General features: G+C 47.4%; 2 protein-coding genes across 10 annotated transcripts; both read right to left on the reverse strand.

Moving 5' to 3' along the window:
- Nucleotides 1-129: 129 nt before the first annotated feature.
- On the reverse strand, nucleotides 130-14,029 carry TpnT (troponin T, skeletal muscle). 9 transcript variants are annotated; one of them, XM_026819059.1, is made up of 13 exons: nucleotides 13,938-14,029; nucleotides 11,895-11,942; nucleotides 7,639-7,656; nucleotides 3,969-3,999; nucleotides 3,725-3,829; nucleotides 3,516-3,612; nucleotides 3,391-3,427; nucleotides 3,226-3,328; nucleotides 2,939-3,157; nucleotides 2,672-2,764; nucleotides 2,520-2,600; nucleotides 1,497-1,575; nucleotides 130-876 (listed from the first exon to the last, which is right to left on the reverse strand). In XM_026819059.1, exons 2-13 carry the CDS (start codon nucleotides 11,918-11,920, stop codon nucleotides 587-589), a joined length of 1,179 nt encoding a protein of 392 aa, XP_026674860.1. In that variant the 5' UTR covers nucleotides 11,921-11,942; nucleotides 13,938-14,029; the 3' UTR covers nucleotides 130-586. The 9 variants fall into 9 exon arrangements, with proteins under 9 accessions (XP_026674860.1, XP_026674864.1, XP_026674862.1 ...); XM_026819063.1 differs by lacking the exon at nucleotides 1,497-1,575 and adding an exon at nucleotides 2,179-2,257; XM_026819061.1 differs by lacking the exon at nucleotides 13,938-14,029 and adding an exon at nucleotides 13,727-13,859.
- A 2,490-nt stretch (nucleotides 14,030-16,519) lies between these two features.
- LOC108631620 (U11/U12 small nuclear ribonucleoprotein 35 kDa protein) lies at nucleotides 16,520-19,694 on the reverse strand. The gene is given in 5 exon segments (XM_018035675.2): nucleotides 16,520-16,986; nucleotides 17,277-17,327; nucleotides 17,330-17,474; nucleotides 17,560-17,775; nucleotides 17,929-19,694. Coding segments are annotated over 5 exon segments (603 nt in total). The 5' UTR covers nucleotides 17,935-19,694; the 3' UTR covers nucleotides 16,520-16,801.
- Between the last annotated feature and the right edge of the window lie 144 nt (nucleotides 19,695-19,838).

The raw sequence follows: 19,838 nt of genomic DNA on the forward strand, positions 1-19,838 counted from the left end.
TCGAACAACAAAATATTCATCGAAAATTAAAGAAAGAAATAAATAAGTAAATAAATAAAAATGGCACCTTTCCTAGTGACGCGATTTGAGATCTTCTACGGGACAGGTGAGAAATCGTACACGGTCGCGATCGATCTTCTTCCTTTTTATTTTAATAATGTGTGCGTGTATTTTGTACAATATAATAATAATAAGAATAATAGTAGCAATTAAGTATTACGAGCAACGAATGGTATGAGTAGCGGTGGCAGGACAGCCGAGAAGTGGTAAGCGCGTTTCGTCGCGACGGAACGCTCGCCGTCGCAGGCTCGGTCGTGGGCGAGGAGAAGACGCGTGACCGTTCTTTTCGCGATCGCCTCGACGCGACGACGACGACGCGCGACGAAAGAGGAGCCGGAAGCGAAGAGCCAGCCCACGGCGACGAGATTCCGACCGCGGTCGCGCGCCATCGTCGTCTCCGCTGCCGCCACGACTATGTCCGTCCGATGGTCCGAAAGTTGTTTCGTTATTTCGGTCGACCGATCGAATCGATCGAACTCGCGGGTCTCGTTCAGGCGCCTGTGTACTCGTTCAAAGGAGGATAAGCTTATTCCTCCTCTTCCTCCTCCTCTTCTTCTTCCTCCTCTTCCTCTTCTTCCTCCTCCTCCTCTTCCTCTTCCTCTTCTTCCTCTTCTTCTTCGTCCTTCTTAGCGCCTCCCTTCTTCTCTTCCTCCTCCTCTTCCTCCTCTTCCTCTTCTTCTTCCTCTTCTTCCTCGAACTGTGGTTCCTCCAAATCTTCATCCTCAGCCGCAGCCTTCACGTCTTCCTCGCCCTCCGGAGACTCGGGATCTCCAGCCTTTTTGCCCGGCCTCTCGCCGAACCATTTCGGCAACTTCGCTGTTTCCAAAAAGAAACTCCGTTCCAATTACAACCGACCATCGAATTATTTATTTTTAACGAATGGACGTTGTTAGCGTGGATCGCGATTTTTTTTTTCGATTCATTCTGGGATTGTCACAAAAATGTTACAATGAGTAAACGACGAGAGCGAAGGTCCGTGAGGATTCGTACTAATTCGTCACCAGCGTGTGTATCGAGAGACGAAAAAATCGTCAAAGGACGTTTATAGGCGATTGTCAATTTTTTAAATAGATCTTCGCGATTCTCGGCGTTCAGTGTTCTTTGATAACGATCAAATATTTCTCTTCGTGACCGTCGCTCGTCTTACTTTTCACAAGATATTGACGAAACTTACCGGGCCCCCGTCTCGAACAGACGCACGGTACGCGAAAGGACAAGAACCAGTGGAACGTTCTTTTACTCGTTCATCCTCCAGTCTCTCACTCATTCATTGATTCATTCATTTATTTGTTCGTAATTATTATTTTTTCATATTCATTCATTCACCTATTCATCGTTTATTCATGCTATTCTCATGCTTACGATACGCGTCGTTAACATTTTCGTTGGAAAAATTCTGTGCGTTTGCTCGAGAGAGCGGGCCGTGTCGTACGTACTCTTCTGACGACCGAGGAACTGCTCCTTCTGTTGAGTCCACTGCTTCTCTATGATCTCCTTCTGCTGCTCGGTCAGACCCTGAAACACGGAACGGACAAAACGGCATGCTAGGACGCGTCGTCACACTCGGGACACTCGGGACCCTATCCGTCGTCCGACGGTATCTCCGGGCGAGGGGCTCGACGGGGTGGCACGGTGACACCGCGATACGCGCGTATTCCTCTGGAACTCGCTGCACGTTTGACGCGACGACGATTGTTAATCGAGTTTGGCCGTTCTCTCGGGTCAAACGGAATCGAGTCGCATCGGTTAGTCACTCGACGAAAATGGTAACGCGAGCACATACAGTGTCTTCCGTGAATGCGTGTACGGGTGTAGATAATTCGTGTCGTACGCCGATGCGCGTACCGTGAATAATTGATCTTTGTGTGAGGGTACTTCCGTGTTCTCGGGGCAGTTTCGATATTATTCAATTACGAAGGGTCGTGCGGTGGTCAATTACACAGTAGGGGCAAGCTTGGAAACGGCAGCGAGTCGACTGCTGGAGGGCCAACCACCAAATCAGAAGACGCGACGATCCCGATCGATGGGTCGAGGGTCGTGTGGGGGGGGGGGTTCAATCGGAAACGCAAACAAACAGGGCGTTGGGGGTACGTCGACAGCCATCTCGGCAAGACTCACTTTTGGTGCGCTTCATGAACTGTTCCGTTTTCTGTTTCCAAAGTTTCTCGTTGACCTCCGCTAAAAGCGTGTCATAGCCCTGCGATTCAACAATCGAATTCGTCTCTGATCATCAGCTTATCGGTACTCTCGACCGTTAACTTTCTACCCTACGTTCTACGAGGATCTCGGTAAGAGGCTTCATCGTTCGTTGTTTCGACCGGGTCGCATCGGTTTTACGCGTTCTTTCGAACAATTTTTCGGTCGGTCCTCTCGGGTCGTTTTCGCGAGGTCTACGCGCCGAATTCACGCAACGTTCGGAGATGCGACCGATCAAAGGGAGAAATCGTAGAGATACTTACACCCTCGAAGAGCTTCTTCTTATCGTCGTAGGACCTGGTATCGACTCGACGTTCGTATTTCGAGGCGACTTGGATCTTGGGCTAAATGGAAGCAGAATAAATGAGAGAGACTTGCGCATTAAATATTCTGTTGGGTTTCGTCGTGAACTTACCGGGTACTTGCCGGTAAGGGCTTCGGGATCGAGACCTTTCTTCAGAGCCTTGTGCCTCAACTGCTGCTTCTGACGTTCCTTTAATTCTTTAAGCTGCAACCAACGACGAGGTAAGGCCATTATCCGGAATGTTCTTCCGTCGATACTTATCGTTTCGCATAAACCCGGTATGAGAGCCGATGCAATTTTCATCGCGCGACTCAACCGCGTTTGTCACCGCCGTAACGTAAATTCGGAAACGACGCTATGATCGTCTCGCGTACTCACGTCGTAGTCTTGACGCTTTTGCCGCTCCTCGAGATCGTACTTCTCGGTTTCCAGCTTGACTATCGTGTCCCAAAGGTCGTTGGCTTTCGCCCGGAGTCTCTCGATGGACAGATTCTCGACCTCCAGAGGTTTGATGCGAATGCTCAAAGAGATCTTCTTCTCCTCTTCGAGCTGCTCCTTCGTCTTGTTGCGCTCCAGTTGCGCCGACGTCAGGTTACCCTGAACAAAGAAACAGTGTTCAACGATTCGATGGACCCGAAAGATCATCGGGAAGGGAGGATACGAACTGCCAAATCTTTCCTGGTGATGGTGAAATTGGGACCCTTCTTGCTCTGGTCCTTCATAGCTTGCATCATAGCCTGGCGTTTCTTTTCCGATTCCTCGAGACGCCTGGGTGAGGAATCGATTTTGAAATTGCCCGAGCCCACGTTTAGAGAAATATTCTTACGTACCTTCTCTTCTCCTCCATGTCGCGCTGTTTCTTCTCCTCTGCGAATTGAAAAAAGCATGGTAAACGACATCGAGAGGCATGTGACGCGCGATTAGGATTAGGACAGAGTCTAAAGAGCAAACCGACCGATTTCACGTTGGCGACGTTCCTCCTCCTCCTTTTTCATCTGAGCCAATCTCTTCTCCTCTTCCGCGCGAGTGATCTTGCGCTTCGCTTGCTTCTCCTACAGAACGGGAACCACGAGAGAAATAAATTCGCGGGTAACGGAACCTGTTCCGGATTCATGCACGCGGGTCATAAAACGGATTCGAGGTTGGTTTACGTCGCGCGCGAACCTTCAATCTCTTCAGCTCCTCCTCTTCCTTGGCCCTCTGCTTCCGCCATTCCGCGATGTATTCCTTCAGCTGATCGTCCAAATCGCTCCTCTTCTGTTCTTGCCTCTGTTCGCCACCGGAAAAATAGAGAACGCCCCCGAACGTAAATACCGAACTTTCCTTACCGAGCCGTACCCGTACGGTCCCCGACATATCGTATCTCGTGGGTCTACGAGATCTCGGGGATCCCGGGATCTCGCCTCACCTTCATAAACTCGGGATTCTCCGCGGAGTCCCTGCGATGTAGGCCGGAATCGGAGCGAAAACAAAAGTAACTCTCTTTAGTTCCAGTCGCTCTTCCCGATCCGCAACGTCTCCGCTCTCGCGTTCCATTTTCCGTTTACCCTTATTTATTACGTCCCTCATCCCTCATCACATTCGTTCCGAGTTATCACTCGCTGTCTCGCACCATTTTTTAGTTTTCGCCACTTGTCACTCTCAAACACACTGACGCACGTAAACGGACGGACAGGTAGATAGATAGATGGAACAGATCGATAGAAAAGATGGTGGAGCGTTTTTCAATATGAAAGCGTGTTACTCGGACGATCGAAGTAAGAGACGGGAGGATGACCCGAGACTAAGTTAAATTGCAGATTTGAGTCGGTATGTTTTAATTAACAAATTTAATAGATTTGTTATTGTATACGAATCGGTTTTACAAGCCCGTGTTAATAAATGAATAAGTAAATAAAATAAAAACTCGATATCCGGTCCGGCTCCGATGTTCGCTAGAATAACGCGTCTCTTTCTGCGTTGCAAAATCTGTCGATGCAAATTTCTGCAAGTTGTAATTCACCACAGTCAATCGAGCGAGCAAATTAACGGACGAATAAACGTAACTCTCCAGAGAAGAGATAAAAATTTTTCATCAAGTCGTAATTGTCAAAGCAACTTTATGATACTGACATTCGTTCGACGTAATTTGATTATTTTTATGTATATTAATTCATCGATGAATAAAATAATCAAATTAAACTCGAATCCGATGGACGATAACGAAAACGTGGAATAGAAAGAAATGATTGACAGAAAATTGTCCGATCGACGAAGCTGACTCGCGCAAAACCGATCATAATTATAAAATTTAGGAAGAGTCTCCAATTTTAACGACTACGGAAAACGTCGGTAGGGCTTTGAAGGTTCGGACGAAAGGAGTTTCGGCGGGGGATATTCGTTTACTCGCTTAGCTGGGGAAGGATAATACGGGATTGGAGGCCGCTCGAGAATAAGCGATCAAGCGTTTCCACAGAAAGCGATTTAGCGGGTGAGCGAGAGAAGATATCTACGGGACGATTCTATCTATTTTTCACGCTTCAAAATTTATTTATCCGTACTCCACGGATTTCAAAATGAATCGTCTCGACGGCGAATCGCGAGCCACGCACGGACTCGTCGTCAAGCGAAACGATCTTCCGTGAAGCGACGAGCTTGAAAATACGACTGCAATTTATAGCCCCTTCTCAGTACTCAGTACTTAGTTCTCAGCACTCAGTTTTCAGTTCTCAATTCCCAACTGCTTGTTTAGGTTGCTTCGTGATACATCATTTATTTGAAAGTTATTATACTATCATAAACGTACATATTCATTGTTTCCAACTTCATTCAGGAACCCTTCCTCACTTCAATAAAAGTAAAAGAAAATTAGATCTAAAATGTTCCAACATGTATTTACCCTTTCTCTTTCGATTTTCATTAATCATCTATCGAGAAACAACCCATTACGCTACAAACGTAACAAACAATTGAGAAGTAAGAACTGAATACTGAGTATTGAAGACCGAGGACTGAGAAGCTATTATAGAAATCCAGTGTAAAAGACGAAGGATATTTAGGAAAGAATCGGAGAGAATACACCCATCGTACCAAAGACGTGCAGTCACTCTTCTCTTCGTCAGTCATTATCTTATCCTCTCGCAACTGGAATCTCAAATGCAAGCAACGCGCGCACAGTCGTTGCTTAATCTTACAATTACTCGTCGCCTCGGTCTCGTCATCGCGCGTTATCCACAACGCCTTAAAAAAGAAGCGACGGAAGCCGAGGAGCTCAGCCGATTTACGCGAGACACCCTTAACGATCGTTTCACCCCAGACGCCGCCCGATTCTCCAAATACCATCATTCGTTTATTTAAAAAATGTCAGCACACGTTTTTGTCACGCCTCGAGTACCGTACGAGTCAGCTTTGAAAAATGAAACGCGACGATGCCAAACGGGATCGTGGCCAAGAATTAATGTTGGTCAGTATTGTCGCTGGCCATGCCGTTCGAAACTTCTAAACAACGTTCATTACCGTTGGCAACGCGTTCACTGATCGCGTAATCGGCGCGACGAGTCACTGCTAGACGAGATCGTCTAGACGTCCGAAACCGTCTCGAACGTGGAGAATCGAGCTACCCCCGAGATAACGATTCGGTCGATCTTTCCGCGATATTCGTTAAAGGTCGATAGATCATAGCGCAAAAGTCGAACGTAATTAAAATTGACAAGGGTTCAAGGGTTTGTGGAGGGGCGTTGGGTAGCTGCTGTTGCTGCTGGTGTTGGGATACAAAAAAAAGCCGACGCTTGGAGACGCTGCGTCGATTTAGTACTTTTCAGTGTGGGGGGGCGGGGGGTTCGATCGGGTCTGGGGGGAATCGGAATATTTCTGACGAGATCCGTAGAAAAGATCTCGTTCGGCCGACCTCGTACGCAGATATACGTAGGTGTACGCGCGATTGTACGAGCGTGACAAACACACGGAGATTATGTACAGAGCAGTTAATTCGTGATTAATCAAGAACGTTCGGAGAGACAAAAAGAAAAAACACGAGATGGATCGAAAGAGACAGAGAGAGAGATAGAGAAAAAAACAGAAACAGATAGCTTGGTTGACGGGCAGGGGGGTTTGGTGGTGGTGTTGCTTCGAGCACTGATCACGAGAACTATATTAAACCATTAGTCTTGGCGGGATCGAGACGTTATTCACGTTTCATTGTGCGATCGATGAGATTCATGGAATTTGGAACGATACGAGACACATGGACACGGAGGCTTCGCGGAAGATACAAAACGAAACGAAAGGGCGGTCGAGTTTTGAGACCCGCGAGGGTGAACAATGGCTCGGACTGTGACGAGTAAAACAAAGAAGGGGGACGGGAGGAAACTGTGTATCGTTGCTCTCGTTCGTCCTGAAAATAAAAAACATTTTCCAGACACCCCGTGTCTCCAGAATCAAAAACCTGAGAACGTCGAAAAACACGAATCGATGGGACGACGACGCACGGCCGTAGATCTCCACGGAAAATGATCGCGTCGTTCGTTCGCCGTGCTGTACGCGCGTCGCAGCTTCGGTATAAGAATAAACCGTATTACGTTATCGTACACGTATTTATGAAACATTTGGCAACGATCCAGCCGAGGAGAGGCGGCGCGACGCGAGCTATATTAGTTTCGCGCGCTTCTTACGCAACCTCGGCGCTGCTGCGCCACGTATCGACGACACGACGCAAGGGTACGGAATTAGGGATGTTCGATTCGATTCTTTAAAAAATCGATTTGTCCTTTAATAATACCTGCCCATATACCCAACACCAAAGAAAAAAAACGAATATTTATGTATTTATTTATACCGTTTATCTAAAAGAATCGATTTTTTGGAAGAATCGATTGTTTGCGGAGAGTCGAACATCCCTGTACGGAATACCTCGACGCGCGCGTTTTCACGGTCCTGATAGAAGCGCGAGGAAGAATCGCGAGAGTCTCGTTCTCGTTCCCGCCAACATTTCGAAAAGAAGCGCGAGCTTTGAGGGGTTTGGGGGTTTTGTTGAAAGCGGCCGAAGAACAAAGAAAGTATTATTGACGTGTAATAAACAACCTCTCGATGTTTCAACTTACTTTTGGGACGCCCTACCCCTACAAAAAAAGAAAGGAAAGGCACATTAATAACGATTGTAATCTCTCTCCAACCTGGTTTTTTAACGTGGGACCGTTCCGCGCCTGTGTGTCGTTTCTTATTTTTGCTTATTTCTCGTCTCGTTCAGTCCTTTTCACACGAGTCTTCGCTCTCGAGTACCCGGCCGATCCTCGACATCAACGATCCCACTCACGGAATTACCAGTCTCATTATTTTCCTCCTCAGAGAGTCGAGCGACTCCGTGCTCGGGCGTCTGATCGAGAGCACGCGTTTATTTCCTCCGTTTTACGTGCAGATTTTACGATTTAATGATAATGGAAAAGCCGAGGGAATTTAATCGTGGTCGTGGCGTGGTCCGGAACGTCCATGTATCGAGTCGACCAGAGTCGAGAGACGTATCTACATACGTACGCGTTTCAATGTTCACGTATACGAGTATGCACGCGGACGTGTACGGGCGGCGGACAGGACAAAGTGGCAGCGAAGTAGACATCGTTCAACCATCGACGCAGCAACAGCGACACAGCATCAAAGACGGTAGGACGAAGACGGCGAAGTGTAGCGACGGAACCGAAAAAGTAAGCGACGGGACGTTCACCAAATCGATGAAAACGTCGGTTCCCTGCTACACCCGTTTCTCGACGAGATCCGAGGATCGAGAAACGAAGAGGAAGAAAGTATGCGAGAGACGAACAAGCTTTCGCGAGAAGCGAATTCCGGGGGGAAAAAAGCGTCGCGCGGAAAACAAAATGCGGGAAAATCGCGTGGTACGGCCACGCTGCGCTGGAACCGGAAAGTGACGATTTTCGCGACATCCGATTGCTTCGATTACGTGGAACAGAATCGAAATAGGGAAACCATTGGACGAGATTCGTGCTTCTAAATGGTTTCCAAACGAGTTCTTGGCGAGGTGCGAGACACAATAGAAATTTGCGAAGAAAAGGTCTCGTTCGAGAACCACTGGAAAGGGGTCGTCCTCGCGTAACGGTAGCGAGAGTAGCGGTAGCGTTTAACGGGTGCCGTCAAATAAGCGGTGGAAAGCGGCGACGAGTAAGCCGGTACCGGTGGAGAATCGACAACGGACCGTCTTCGAGAAAGAAGCGTCTTTCACAAAGAAGATCGTCGATCGTTATCAGAGCGAAGAGAAAATCGTGCGGAAGAACGCGTTGAACACGGAGATGAGTCTCGTCGATAACGACGAGACAACGGAGCGAAGAGACCGGAAGAACAAAAAGACGAAGCGGCCGGTGAGAAGCAAATGCGCAAATAAACGAGTACGCGCGTACGTACAAAATACAGATTGCGCAGAGCGAAACAGCGGACGTATGTACACAGACGTAGGACCGAATTGATGCAAAACGACGACCACAACAATAACGACACGACAACAGCGTGAGAAGAACGGTTAGACTCAGCTTTAAACAGAGAGAGAAAGAGAGACAGATAGATAGAGAAAAAGTAGAATATTTAAATAGTTTAAAGGACAGCGCAGCGAAAGAGAAGAAAAAAATAAAGAGAAACAGATATAGATAGATGGACAGATAGTACGAAACGAGAAGTATAAACACTGCGAATAGCTGAACGAGATAACAAGAGGCGAACGTAGAGACTTCGTTCTTCGAACGGAAAACTTACTCGATCTTCCTCTCCGGTTGCCTTTGATTTTTCGATACGGTTCGGTCGATGGTCGATGGTCGATGGCGATCGGTCGATTCGTTTTTTGCGTATCGTACATCGTACGTGGAGGGGCGAAAGGACGGATAATTACGCATGAACGGATTGCGAATAGAAACAAAAAAAAGAACAAGACGGAGATCAGAAACCAAAGTCGAAGGCCCGAGCTTAATCTAGATTTTCCTGCCGGCTAACGAATCGCCGCGTCGATTCTTTCCTTTCGCTTATTCTTGAAAATCTAGGCGAGGAAGTCGTCGTTCTTCTTTCGTATCCCATTTTACCTCGGCGAACGCGAAACCGTTTCTCCTTTACTCGGAACGCGACCGGAGGATCGCGGCTCGCGTCGGTATTTCCGCGGGAACGAGCGAAGCTGCTGGATCGCCGGAGAAGATGGAAATTGCATCACGAGGAGATATCCGCGACCGCGATATTTCTCGGATCGGAAAACGGCGTCGTCGATTCGATGACGTGGAGACAGCGTGCAGCGTCGCTCGTCCGCTCTAATTTTCGCGAGAGAACCGCGTTCTAATTTCGGCGATAGAGATAGAGAGAGATCATCGCGATTCCAAGGGAACATCGCACGTTTTTCCTACGCTCATTATTACGATTCCGTCCTCGGATACGTCGAGTCTGTTCGCCCGAGATCCAAAGTGCGAGGCGTCGAGCCGAGACGAATTTCGCAATCGCCGCGGACAACGAAAATTCTAAGCTACACAATTGTAAATAGCGTCCAAGGCAAGCAGACGGCGTCGTCGCGGGTACAGAATACGCTCCATACTCTATACTATTTTCGTAAAAAGAAGCGTTCTAAATTCGACCGAGTTCCCGTTTATCGTTTCGGGCCGCGCGCGCCTCGGATCACGATCTTAGTAACACGAGCCGCGTGTACCGAGCGTTCGTTTCGGTGCCGCGACGAGCACGTTCGACGCTTAAACGGTTTTCGCGAGGACGCGAGGAACCGATCCGGAAATCTCTCTCGACAAGCTGAAAAGTATGCGAGCTACATCGTCGAGAAGCCTCTTGTACCAGTCTAGTCTACTACGATCTGAACTCTCGAGTTTGGAACGTGAGAAAAAAAAAAGCTGTATCGGGGAAAAAGCGTGACGATCGCGAACGCGAGAACAGCGCCGGGAGTTCCGCTAAAGGAGACTGAGCGACGTAAAGCCTGGAACCGAGATCGGGAAAACGAGAACTACGACTCCCCGGTGAGCGCGCGGCGGTAGCAGCCACCTAAACGCAGACACGGTTCTGGAACTTACTTCCTGGAATGAGAAAATGAGAGAACGTGGACGTTAGTAGTATTTTGTGGGGACGATCACTGGGACTCGGGGGATTAAAGGGCGACACTTACGTTTCCTCGACCACCTCCTCCTCGCTGCTACAAAACAGAAAATGGAAAAAAGATATTTGTTAGCGAATGGACACGTAAGGGGTGAACGTACTGCCGGGGCCGTATCAATCTCGGAACGTAAACGGGGTCGGGGTTCAAAGGGCAGGGTCGTGGGGAGGGGGGGCTTTCGCTCGGTCGCCCGCCAAAAATGCCTTTCCCACTTCCCTCGAAGAACGTACGCGACGGATGCCAAAAACGAATTAGTCGCGTACGCGTATACGTAAACGTGTCTAACCAGCTACCGAACGGACCCGATACATCAGGCATGGGCAAAAGTGTCTCTCAAGACACAAGGCCTTGAGCGCAAGCTAAAGTAGAGATGCTTGACTCTATGTAATATACAGGTGCATATCTACATTTACAAATATTAGGGAGAGCGACTAGTGTGAGGAAAAATGAATTGCCCATGCCTGCGATACACGTACCATAGGACACGTGCCGTGAGCCAGTTTCTTCGTTTCGAAAAATAAACGGACTCTTCGGCCAGCGAGAATCCGTTTCATCGCTGAGTAACTTCGGTCTCGATAAACGAACGGAAAGAAAATACGTGGAACGGAAGAAACAGTTTTAGCAGGCGATCCGATCGAGGGGGCGACGCGCAGCGTTCGTTAATTCGTTTCGGGGCTTGTGTAGGGTCGTTTTATTTTCGTAACGAGACTCGGATGCTCGGGGCTGGAAGGGGGGGATTGCGTGCATCGATTCAACGACGGAGAGATTTATCGACAGATACACGGAGACAATTGTTTTTCTTGTTCCTCTTACGTGGACTCACGATGGTGTTATTTCGTCGGACGTTTCGCTCGTGCCGCGACAACGAGCGACGTTTCGGGGGCTATCTCGGTAATCTTCGAGTTATGCAGGGATCGTCGGAAACGTCGAGCGATTTCTCGACCCTGCAAATCGACGCTGAGAAAGGTTGGACGCGATCTATCCGTTCGACTACGCTTCGACGGGCTACGCATTCGCGTTACGCTCGATCGCGTACAAAACTTACGAATTACGAGCCGCGTGCTCGACGTTCGACCGAGACGGCTCACACCGTCGACGAAGGGTGCGACGTCTCGGGACGAGCGCGTTGGTGCTCGCCCGTCGTTCTGGACGGACGAACGTCGAGACGCGCGAACTGTCCGAAGAATCGTATACTTTCGACGCGACCAATTCGGAAATACTTACGAGTATTGTTCCTCGTCGTCAGACATGTTTGCCGGTGGTTAAGCTGCGCTGAAACACGTAAACGAATCACCGATTAACGATCGTCTCGGTTGGATCTTCCTGTCGTCGCGTCTCCCTCTCGGAACGAGGGAAAGAGGGGACGATCGAATCGAATATTCTTCACTCCGTTTCGAGAGCTCGCCGAATCTCGATTAAAGGACGAATGAAGAAAAAAGTGGTAGAGACGAAGAGCGCAACGATCCGATCGTCCCTTCTTCGTCGACGAACGCAACGGTCTACGCTGGCTGGCGGTCGTCCTATAAAATATTCGATGAACAAACTCCGCGTTGCGGACGAGGACGGACAGAGTATGTATCGTCGAGCGTGAATCGAACCTTGGTCGGCCGCGAGAAAGAGGAAGCTGGAAAATAAAGGAAGAAGTCGAAGGGGCGCGAGACGATGCACTGGTTGACGACCGGTCGGCCGGTGCAAAGGTGTGTAACCCGATATTCGGAGGCGAGAAAGAGAGCGCCGGTTTGCTAACCCTGGCCGCAAGCTCGGCGTCCCAAGCTCTATAAGGAGCCATCCCCTTCTCTTCCTCTAATGTTCTAATTTTAGAGAATCGTCTCCGCGCTCTTCTCTCTCTCTCTCTCTCTCTCTCTCTCTCTCTCTCTCTCTTCCTTTCGTTCATCGCCTTCTCCTTTCTTCCTCTCTCCCTTCGATTCCCTCCTTCCGCGTACAAGTTCCTCGATCTCGTCTTCGTAAACCTAGGCTCGCATTCTTTCGCCCGTCGACTCTCTTCCCTCGCCGCGTTATATTTTCACTCAGGAAACATTAGTCGATCGATCGGTAATTTTTCACGCTACCAAAGATAAATCCCAAGAGCGACGTTCGAAATCGGAAGGAAGCCGCGACGCGACCTCGGAGGACTGGCTCGACGCGACGATTTTGTGATCAGCCAACGTTTACGCGTCGCGCGGGCTGACGCGAGGCGTGGGAGCGAACGACGTTACATAATTGCACGCGTCACCCTCGAATATCTGGAAACGAGATATTCGACGGGCATTTATAGACGATGAGTTATCGCGGCGCCGACGCGATTCTATATCCGTGTCGTTCGACCCGCCGCGTTCGAACAACGGAAATAACGGTCGGATTGTCCTCTTTTAGATTGTTCCACGATATTCAACGTCCTTTCGTTAAATACGGTCAACAGATTTCATCGAAGACCACGTGGATACGCTCGATGCTCGGTCGACCGTGAGAGTCTGATTTTTCGACTTGGTTTTCTACTCTTGTATCATCGAACGAGAGAAATGACCGAATTCGTCGAGTTATTCTTCTCTCACGCTTTTCTTTTCGTCGTCCTCAAACTTTCCATTCTGACTTTACGAGGAACGGTTGCCGCGCTAGTAGAACGAGTCGCTGAATGGTCAGACCGTCTCGCCGCTCGTAACTCGGATACCTTTACCCATTCTTCGTTTACCGATCGTACACGATCCCATCGAGACGAGGTTTACCCGAGGTAATCTATCGCTCGACGCTTCTTTCTTCCAACGACTTTGTCTTTCTACGGACTCTTTCACTTTCACACGCGATTTCGACGAATCGTTGCTAGGTGACACGCGTACCCCCCTTTTTCGTTACGCACAGAGATCGAGAACGAAGCCGAGAATGTTTACGTTTACGATCGCGTCCGATGTTTGATCGATATCACTGGAACTCGAATATGTTGAGACGAATGAAAATCGACGATACGGTCGGTGATGCCCGCTCAAGGTCGAGCGTACACTTTTCATCCCCACTGTCGCGGGCACTCGACGTTCCTCACTCTATCTCGGAAGCCCACTTACGAATCGAAGACTAGTCGTTCGAGCAAAGGAAACACTGCAGTTCCTGAAGCGAGGTCCCATAAACGAGGCTCGATCGCACCGAGCAGGCACCACCGAGCGGAGATACGTTCGCCTACGTACGCATTTGCCACGAACACTCTGACGAATCGATAATAATATCCGGTTACGAGCGCGGGCCACGGCCGAAATATTGTATTATTTGGGAACTTACACTCGAACGGTGTGACGTGGATCTGTGTGTGTGGCAATGTGGTGTGCGGGTGGGTGCGTGTAAACGGCGCGTCGTACGAGGGTTCGCCTCGGGGCACCAGCCGAGCAAACAACAGTGGATGCTTGCAACTTCCAACGGGCGCGCACGGAAGAGCTTTTGCCGGTGGAATGTGGAGTCCGCGACAGCTCGAGCGGCTCTGAAGTGTCTTGAACGGGACTCGGACACCACCAAGACTCCGTCGTCCGATTCGGAATCTCGCGACTCGCTCCCTTTCGTTTTCGACTATTAATAGCGGACGAGCAGATCCGAACCACTCCGAGGGGCGCGAGCGTGAATACGATCCTGCCGCGCTACTATTTTCGTCTCTCTTCTCAACTTCTGTATCTCGTACGCGGCCACGGCATCACGCGGCCACCCTGCGCTCTCCCGTGTTCCGGTGCTCCTTCCGTCCGCCTATGGCCTATGGACCGCTCGGTTTCCGCCCCCGCGAATAGTCGCGGCGCGAGGATCCGATTCGAAGAGGCACGGCCGAACTCTCGATAACTCGATTTGGCGTTTCCAATCCTTTTTCGCTCTTTCCTCTTCTTCCTCCCGCGTTCGCCACGGGTCGCTTCTAATATTTTAATAGGTCGACGGATCGAGTTCATCGGGGATCATCACTCATGCCTGGAATCTCGATTAATGAGAAAACGAAAATCGCATATTCCAGGGAAGAAGAGGAAAGCATTCGGTGGTTGAAAATTGAAAATTCTTTTATGTAACGAAAGTATGCGTAGAGAAGAGAAGAGAATTTCGGTCGTTCTGCAGATCGCATATGCGCTCATACATATGTATAGAACCGTAGTCCTAGAAAAAGGTTCGCGAAATGAAAATACTCACTGACGCTATCTACATACCATCTCTTCGTACGATAAACCGTCCGATTTCTCAAATGAAAAATGAGACGGTTCGAAATAAAATCTCACGGAGTACGTACGGTACGTGGTCCGCTTATTAATACACGGACTATCGCGATAGTGCACGCAACGCGGTTACATTTTCGTGGTCGTTATTCCTTCTACAAAAATCCCATTACCGCGCGCAAGGGAATTTAAGGGAGTTTACTTGATAATTAACGACAAGATTTAGCTAAAATTTTACATGGATTTTCGTTTGCATATAAAAAGTTTGTGTAAAAATTTCGAGGCTCTTCATTGCTTTATAACCGAGATATAATGTTTTCAAGAATTTGCGACTTTTATACAGAGTCGTATGAGAAAATGAATTTTCATCGACATATTGTTATACAAAGAATGAGTGCGACGTTGCCATATTTCATCAGAGGTTGATTTGCTTGCCCCAAGAGCACAATTTTTTTTATTAACTTTCTTCTATTGCCAGTGTCAGAAATCATGAATGATTATTATAAAAATACGTATGTATTCTTCAAATATTAGTTTAATTCTACACAAAACAAAAAGTAAGTTTTATCGTTGATTGTTTAGATACTCGTCAATACAGTCGATGTAAAATATCTAATATAGTATAATAAATAAATATAATAGCCCATGTAAAATTTTAGCTACATCTTATCGTTAATTCAATTATCAAGTAAACTCCCTTAAATTGGATGAGGAAATCCTTCACTTCGGCATCGAAACAGCTGGGTAGCTACCAGAGTCGTAGCGATCCTCATCGCGTAATACTGGTAGCCCTCAGTTGCGTTTAGAAATGAGAAAACTGGCAAGGAACGTTCGTGCGACGAACGAACGGATCCAAGTAGGTACATAGGACGTCCCTTCGAGACCTTGACGACCGCGGTGGACAAGGCACAGGGAGCGGAACGAGTCGAAGAAGGAGGCAGCGGCTCGACGTTGATGCTCGCAAGCCTGGAGGCTGAGGCTATCCGCGTGGCCGAAGCAACCACGAGGCGGCTCCATATATGGAGGGGGCTGCCTCGGGGAGAGGGCGCCGTGACGCTCCGATATAAAGTTCCGCGACGTCGACGGCGTCGCTTCGTACCGCGCCAGAAACCACCGAAATCGTTTCGTACTCCCTTCGGGTCCTCCCGCAATTAAATGAGGCGCGCGACGCCGGCGTTCCCCTTAATTTAATACCTGCTCGTTTCTCATACGCCCACACCTCCCAGGAGTCAACCTTCTACTCGGACTTTAACGCGAGATTCCAACTATTTTTGAATATCCCTGAAAAGCCAGCTCTGAATGCTCCTGGCGTACGAGCCTCTAGCATCGAGTTCGGTCAGAGTTAGACGATACCGATTACCGTTTCAACAAATACACCGGCCCTCTTATTTAATAGCCAACACGCCTTGGTTAACGACTTGATTCCGATTAATTTTATTCATCCAAATGCCACGGATCCATAGTTCCGCGCTACATTCTGTATCCCAATATCTCAACTTTATCACGTTCGATAGCTGTAACGAATTTCGAAGACGAAAAAAACTTGTATTTTTCCAAATGATGTATCGTGTACAAGGAGCCAAATAGTGTATCGAACGCTACACGCTCGATGGGAAAGGAAATAGATTTGTATGGCAGAGTCTTACGAGAAAGGGGATGATTCGTAAAATAGTAATAAGGTTTGTTCAAAAATAAAAAATATATTTAATTTATCCACGCTCGATACGAGCGACATTTACGAGATAAACAAGTTTCTCGTGTCAACGTTTGAGGCAAACAAAGATTTAATAATAGCAAAGCGTTTCGTAACGCGCGCTAGCTCCAAACCGTTTAAGAGGTACGCCAGTCTCTTAAATATTTACATTGGATCGAAATCGATGTTGCAGAATTCGTAAACGAATCCACAAACATGCTAATGAAAATGTTCTATATTACAAATTGTCGCGTAGATCGGCTCGTTTTTTAATGACGATGATGGTAGTGATGACGATGACCATGACGATGATCCTCTCTCGACGATTCCTGATGCCGAGAGTGCTCCTGACTGTCGTTCCTCACAATATTCGGCACAATCGGTTTTTTAAAAGGTCTGTCCTTTCCGCCGAACCTGAGCTGTCCCGACTCCTTTCTGCCACCGAAACCGCCGCCTGCAAATATACAATCCGATCACATAAATATAATTGTTAAATCGATTTTATAAACTTTATACGCTCTCATGCTGTCTAAGACCGGTCAACGGTTTTATGTTGATAGATTCACTTCTAGAACTGGGCACTTAAGTATCGCAACCAGAGCAGCTCGAAAGGCAATAAATCTCATGACTTTCAAAATTATGTACTTTCAAAAATATGACATAATTATACTAATCAATAAATAGCTCAATATTTTGCCCATACTCATTCTCAGTAGTATTAAAAATGTTCGAACTTCGACTTACCGAGTCTCCTTGGTTTCCATCCTTTCATCGTTCGGCCACATTCGTAATCGCCTTCAAAGTGACATCAACGCAACGTCTGAGCGCTCGTTTAGCGTCATCTTCGCTTCTCATTTCTACGAATCCATAGCATTGGGACAGACCGGTTACGATGTCGACCATAACTTTTGCTGATATAACATCTCCGTACCTGGAAAAGAACTGAATCCCTGATCGTCTTAAATCTGTTCGGTGTATATGTGCGAAATTAGCTAAACCGAGACAACAACGCTTATTATTGTTTTACCTCTTTCAAATCATGTTTGGTGATTTTTGGGCCGAATCTGGCAACGAACAACGTTCTTTCCGGCTTTGATTTAATTCCGCGAGGCGGTTCATAACGCGCCTGTATCGCCCGGCTGATAGCTTTGTCGTGTGGTTCCGTGTCCGTACCATCGATGCTACCCGCTTTCAAAGGATAATATTCTTTCGCGTATGGGCTCCATTTCTGCAATGCATCAGCCTGAAATATCGAGATACCAACGAATGTCAGGTTAGGTTTTTGAGTAAACATAACCTTCACAAATATCCAAACGATTCGTTGAACGACGTACAAGTTAAGATGAAACTAAGACTATAACGATTTTATTAACATCGTACGACATCGTTTACTCACCATCATCCATATAAATCTCGATGTCCAGCGAAATTAATAATCGTCGTTCAATCGCGTACAAACGTAGACACAAGATTCTATTATGATTCAAATACAACTGTTGTTCAGAGACAATTCCTTACGTCAGGAATATTACACACATTTTTAGTGTGAGACAAACGTAAACATTTCACAGTCCAATCCACGATGCGCGATCTACATCTTTGTGGTCTATGCGAACGCAGCAGAACGGGCAGAAAGCAGTCAACGTTGGTCTCGTTGGTCTCAAAATGGTTTGGTTTACCACTGGAAGTATGTGCGTGACTGAACGCTGGCGCTATCTGTATGAAAACCAAAAACCTGACACGTTCGCAAACTTTCTACATCGAGGGTTTCTACTTGTACGAACGGTGAGGACGAGACGATGAAACTCTTAAAAGAGAAGGTGTCTTCGTTAAAAGCAAATTGACATACCGTATTTTTACTACTGTTACCGATTCACATACCGAATTTTAATTCACGTCCATAGTTTACGATTCTTAATTAAAATGTACGATCTCGAAGATCTCCACGTACAAAAAGACCCAAGTTTTAAGCGCTGCGTCTTCCGCCTGTAAATGTACATACAACATGCAAACGAGCTAATTATATTATTTAGATACGTTTTTATTACACATGTGCATACGTATAATCGGTATTTTTAATGTACAAATTCTATCAATTTCGTCCATGGTTCGCCCTTGGCTCGTGACTGTCGCCTGAGCAAAAAGCAACAGTCACGATTAGGGGCAAGAGACGTTTGACAACAGGTGGAGGCCTACGACGACGGCTATAAATATGACGCGGGAGATTGCGTACCGTCGCGTACATACAATACCGATACCGTAGAAGACTTTATTTAAAGACACAACGATGCGACCCCGCCCCGCAGTGCTACACGCGCTTATTTACATAATACGAATTTCTATTCCGTGACGCGCGAGCCACGAGCCTCGCAACATTTCACGGCATGAAATTGCTTGCGTCCAAATGGAACGCGCGTTTAATTCGCTGTGGCGTCAATGCCGACCTTTTAAACTCGATTGAATCGCGGATGGACGGTGAACAACAAACACGGAAACAGTCCCAATTTCTAATCACTGACTCCTTTTTTTGTAATCTCGTATGGAATCTTAAGGCAGTGAGCAGAAATGGTAGCATTTACTGTATCTGTGCGCAAAGAAAATAGCGGATCGTAAATCTGCAAATAACGACGAGGTTCGCGCAATAGAATTATTATCGTACGTACCTTCCACGTGCATTTACCTACCTCGTAGATACACGCGGGTAAAAGCGAGTATCTTAAATGTATTAGAAATCTATACAGCGTGTATATTAGTAATTTCTTCGATGTCCGACTGTCATTTTACAACTATTCTTACAATTATCTTTGATATATGTGTATATTCTTTCCGTTGCGTGGAATTATTTTTATCGCGCCGACATTGTTTTATGTAATACTGTCATCGTTTGCAAAACTTTTATATGGATCGAAAAAAGTGTGAACGGAAAATCTACGCGTTCGCCTACTGGAAAAATGTGTGGCAAGCTTCTAAACCAAAACGTCGCGTCGTCGCCTGAATTCCGTTCCGACGGTCGAGTCTTGGCGATAAAAAAAATAATACTTTACATGTGTGCGCGGTTAATCTCTGACTCTAGTGAAAAATCACATTCTTTTATACTCGAACAAACGTCGATGTCTAACGTAAACACGTTGATCCGCCTTCTACTCCGCCTTCTAGCGAACTATTCGGCCGCGTCGAAATCTAAATGTGCGCCCATTCGTTTCAACGCTAGTATGGTGTTGACCGCTTTGATCCATCTCTTCTTCACGACGTACCGCTTTAATCTGTTTTTACAGATCGGGTTTTCCAACGCCACTTCCAGCCACC

This window comes from Ceratina calcarata, unplaced genomic scaffold, assembly GCF_001652005.2.
Source record: "Ceratina calcarata isolate Rehan_Ccalc_2016 unplaced genomic scaffold, ASM165200v1 scaffold92.2, whole genome shotgun sequence".
Taxonomy (NCBI): Eukaryota; Metazoa; Arthropoda; class Insecta; order Hymenoptera; family Apidae; genus Ceratina; species Ceratina calcarata.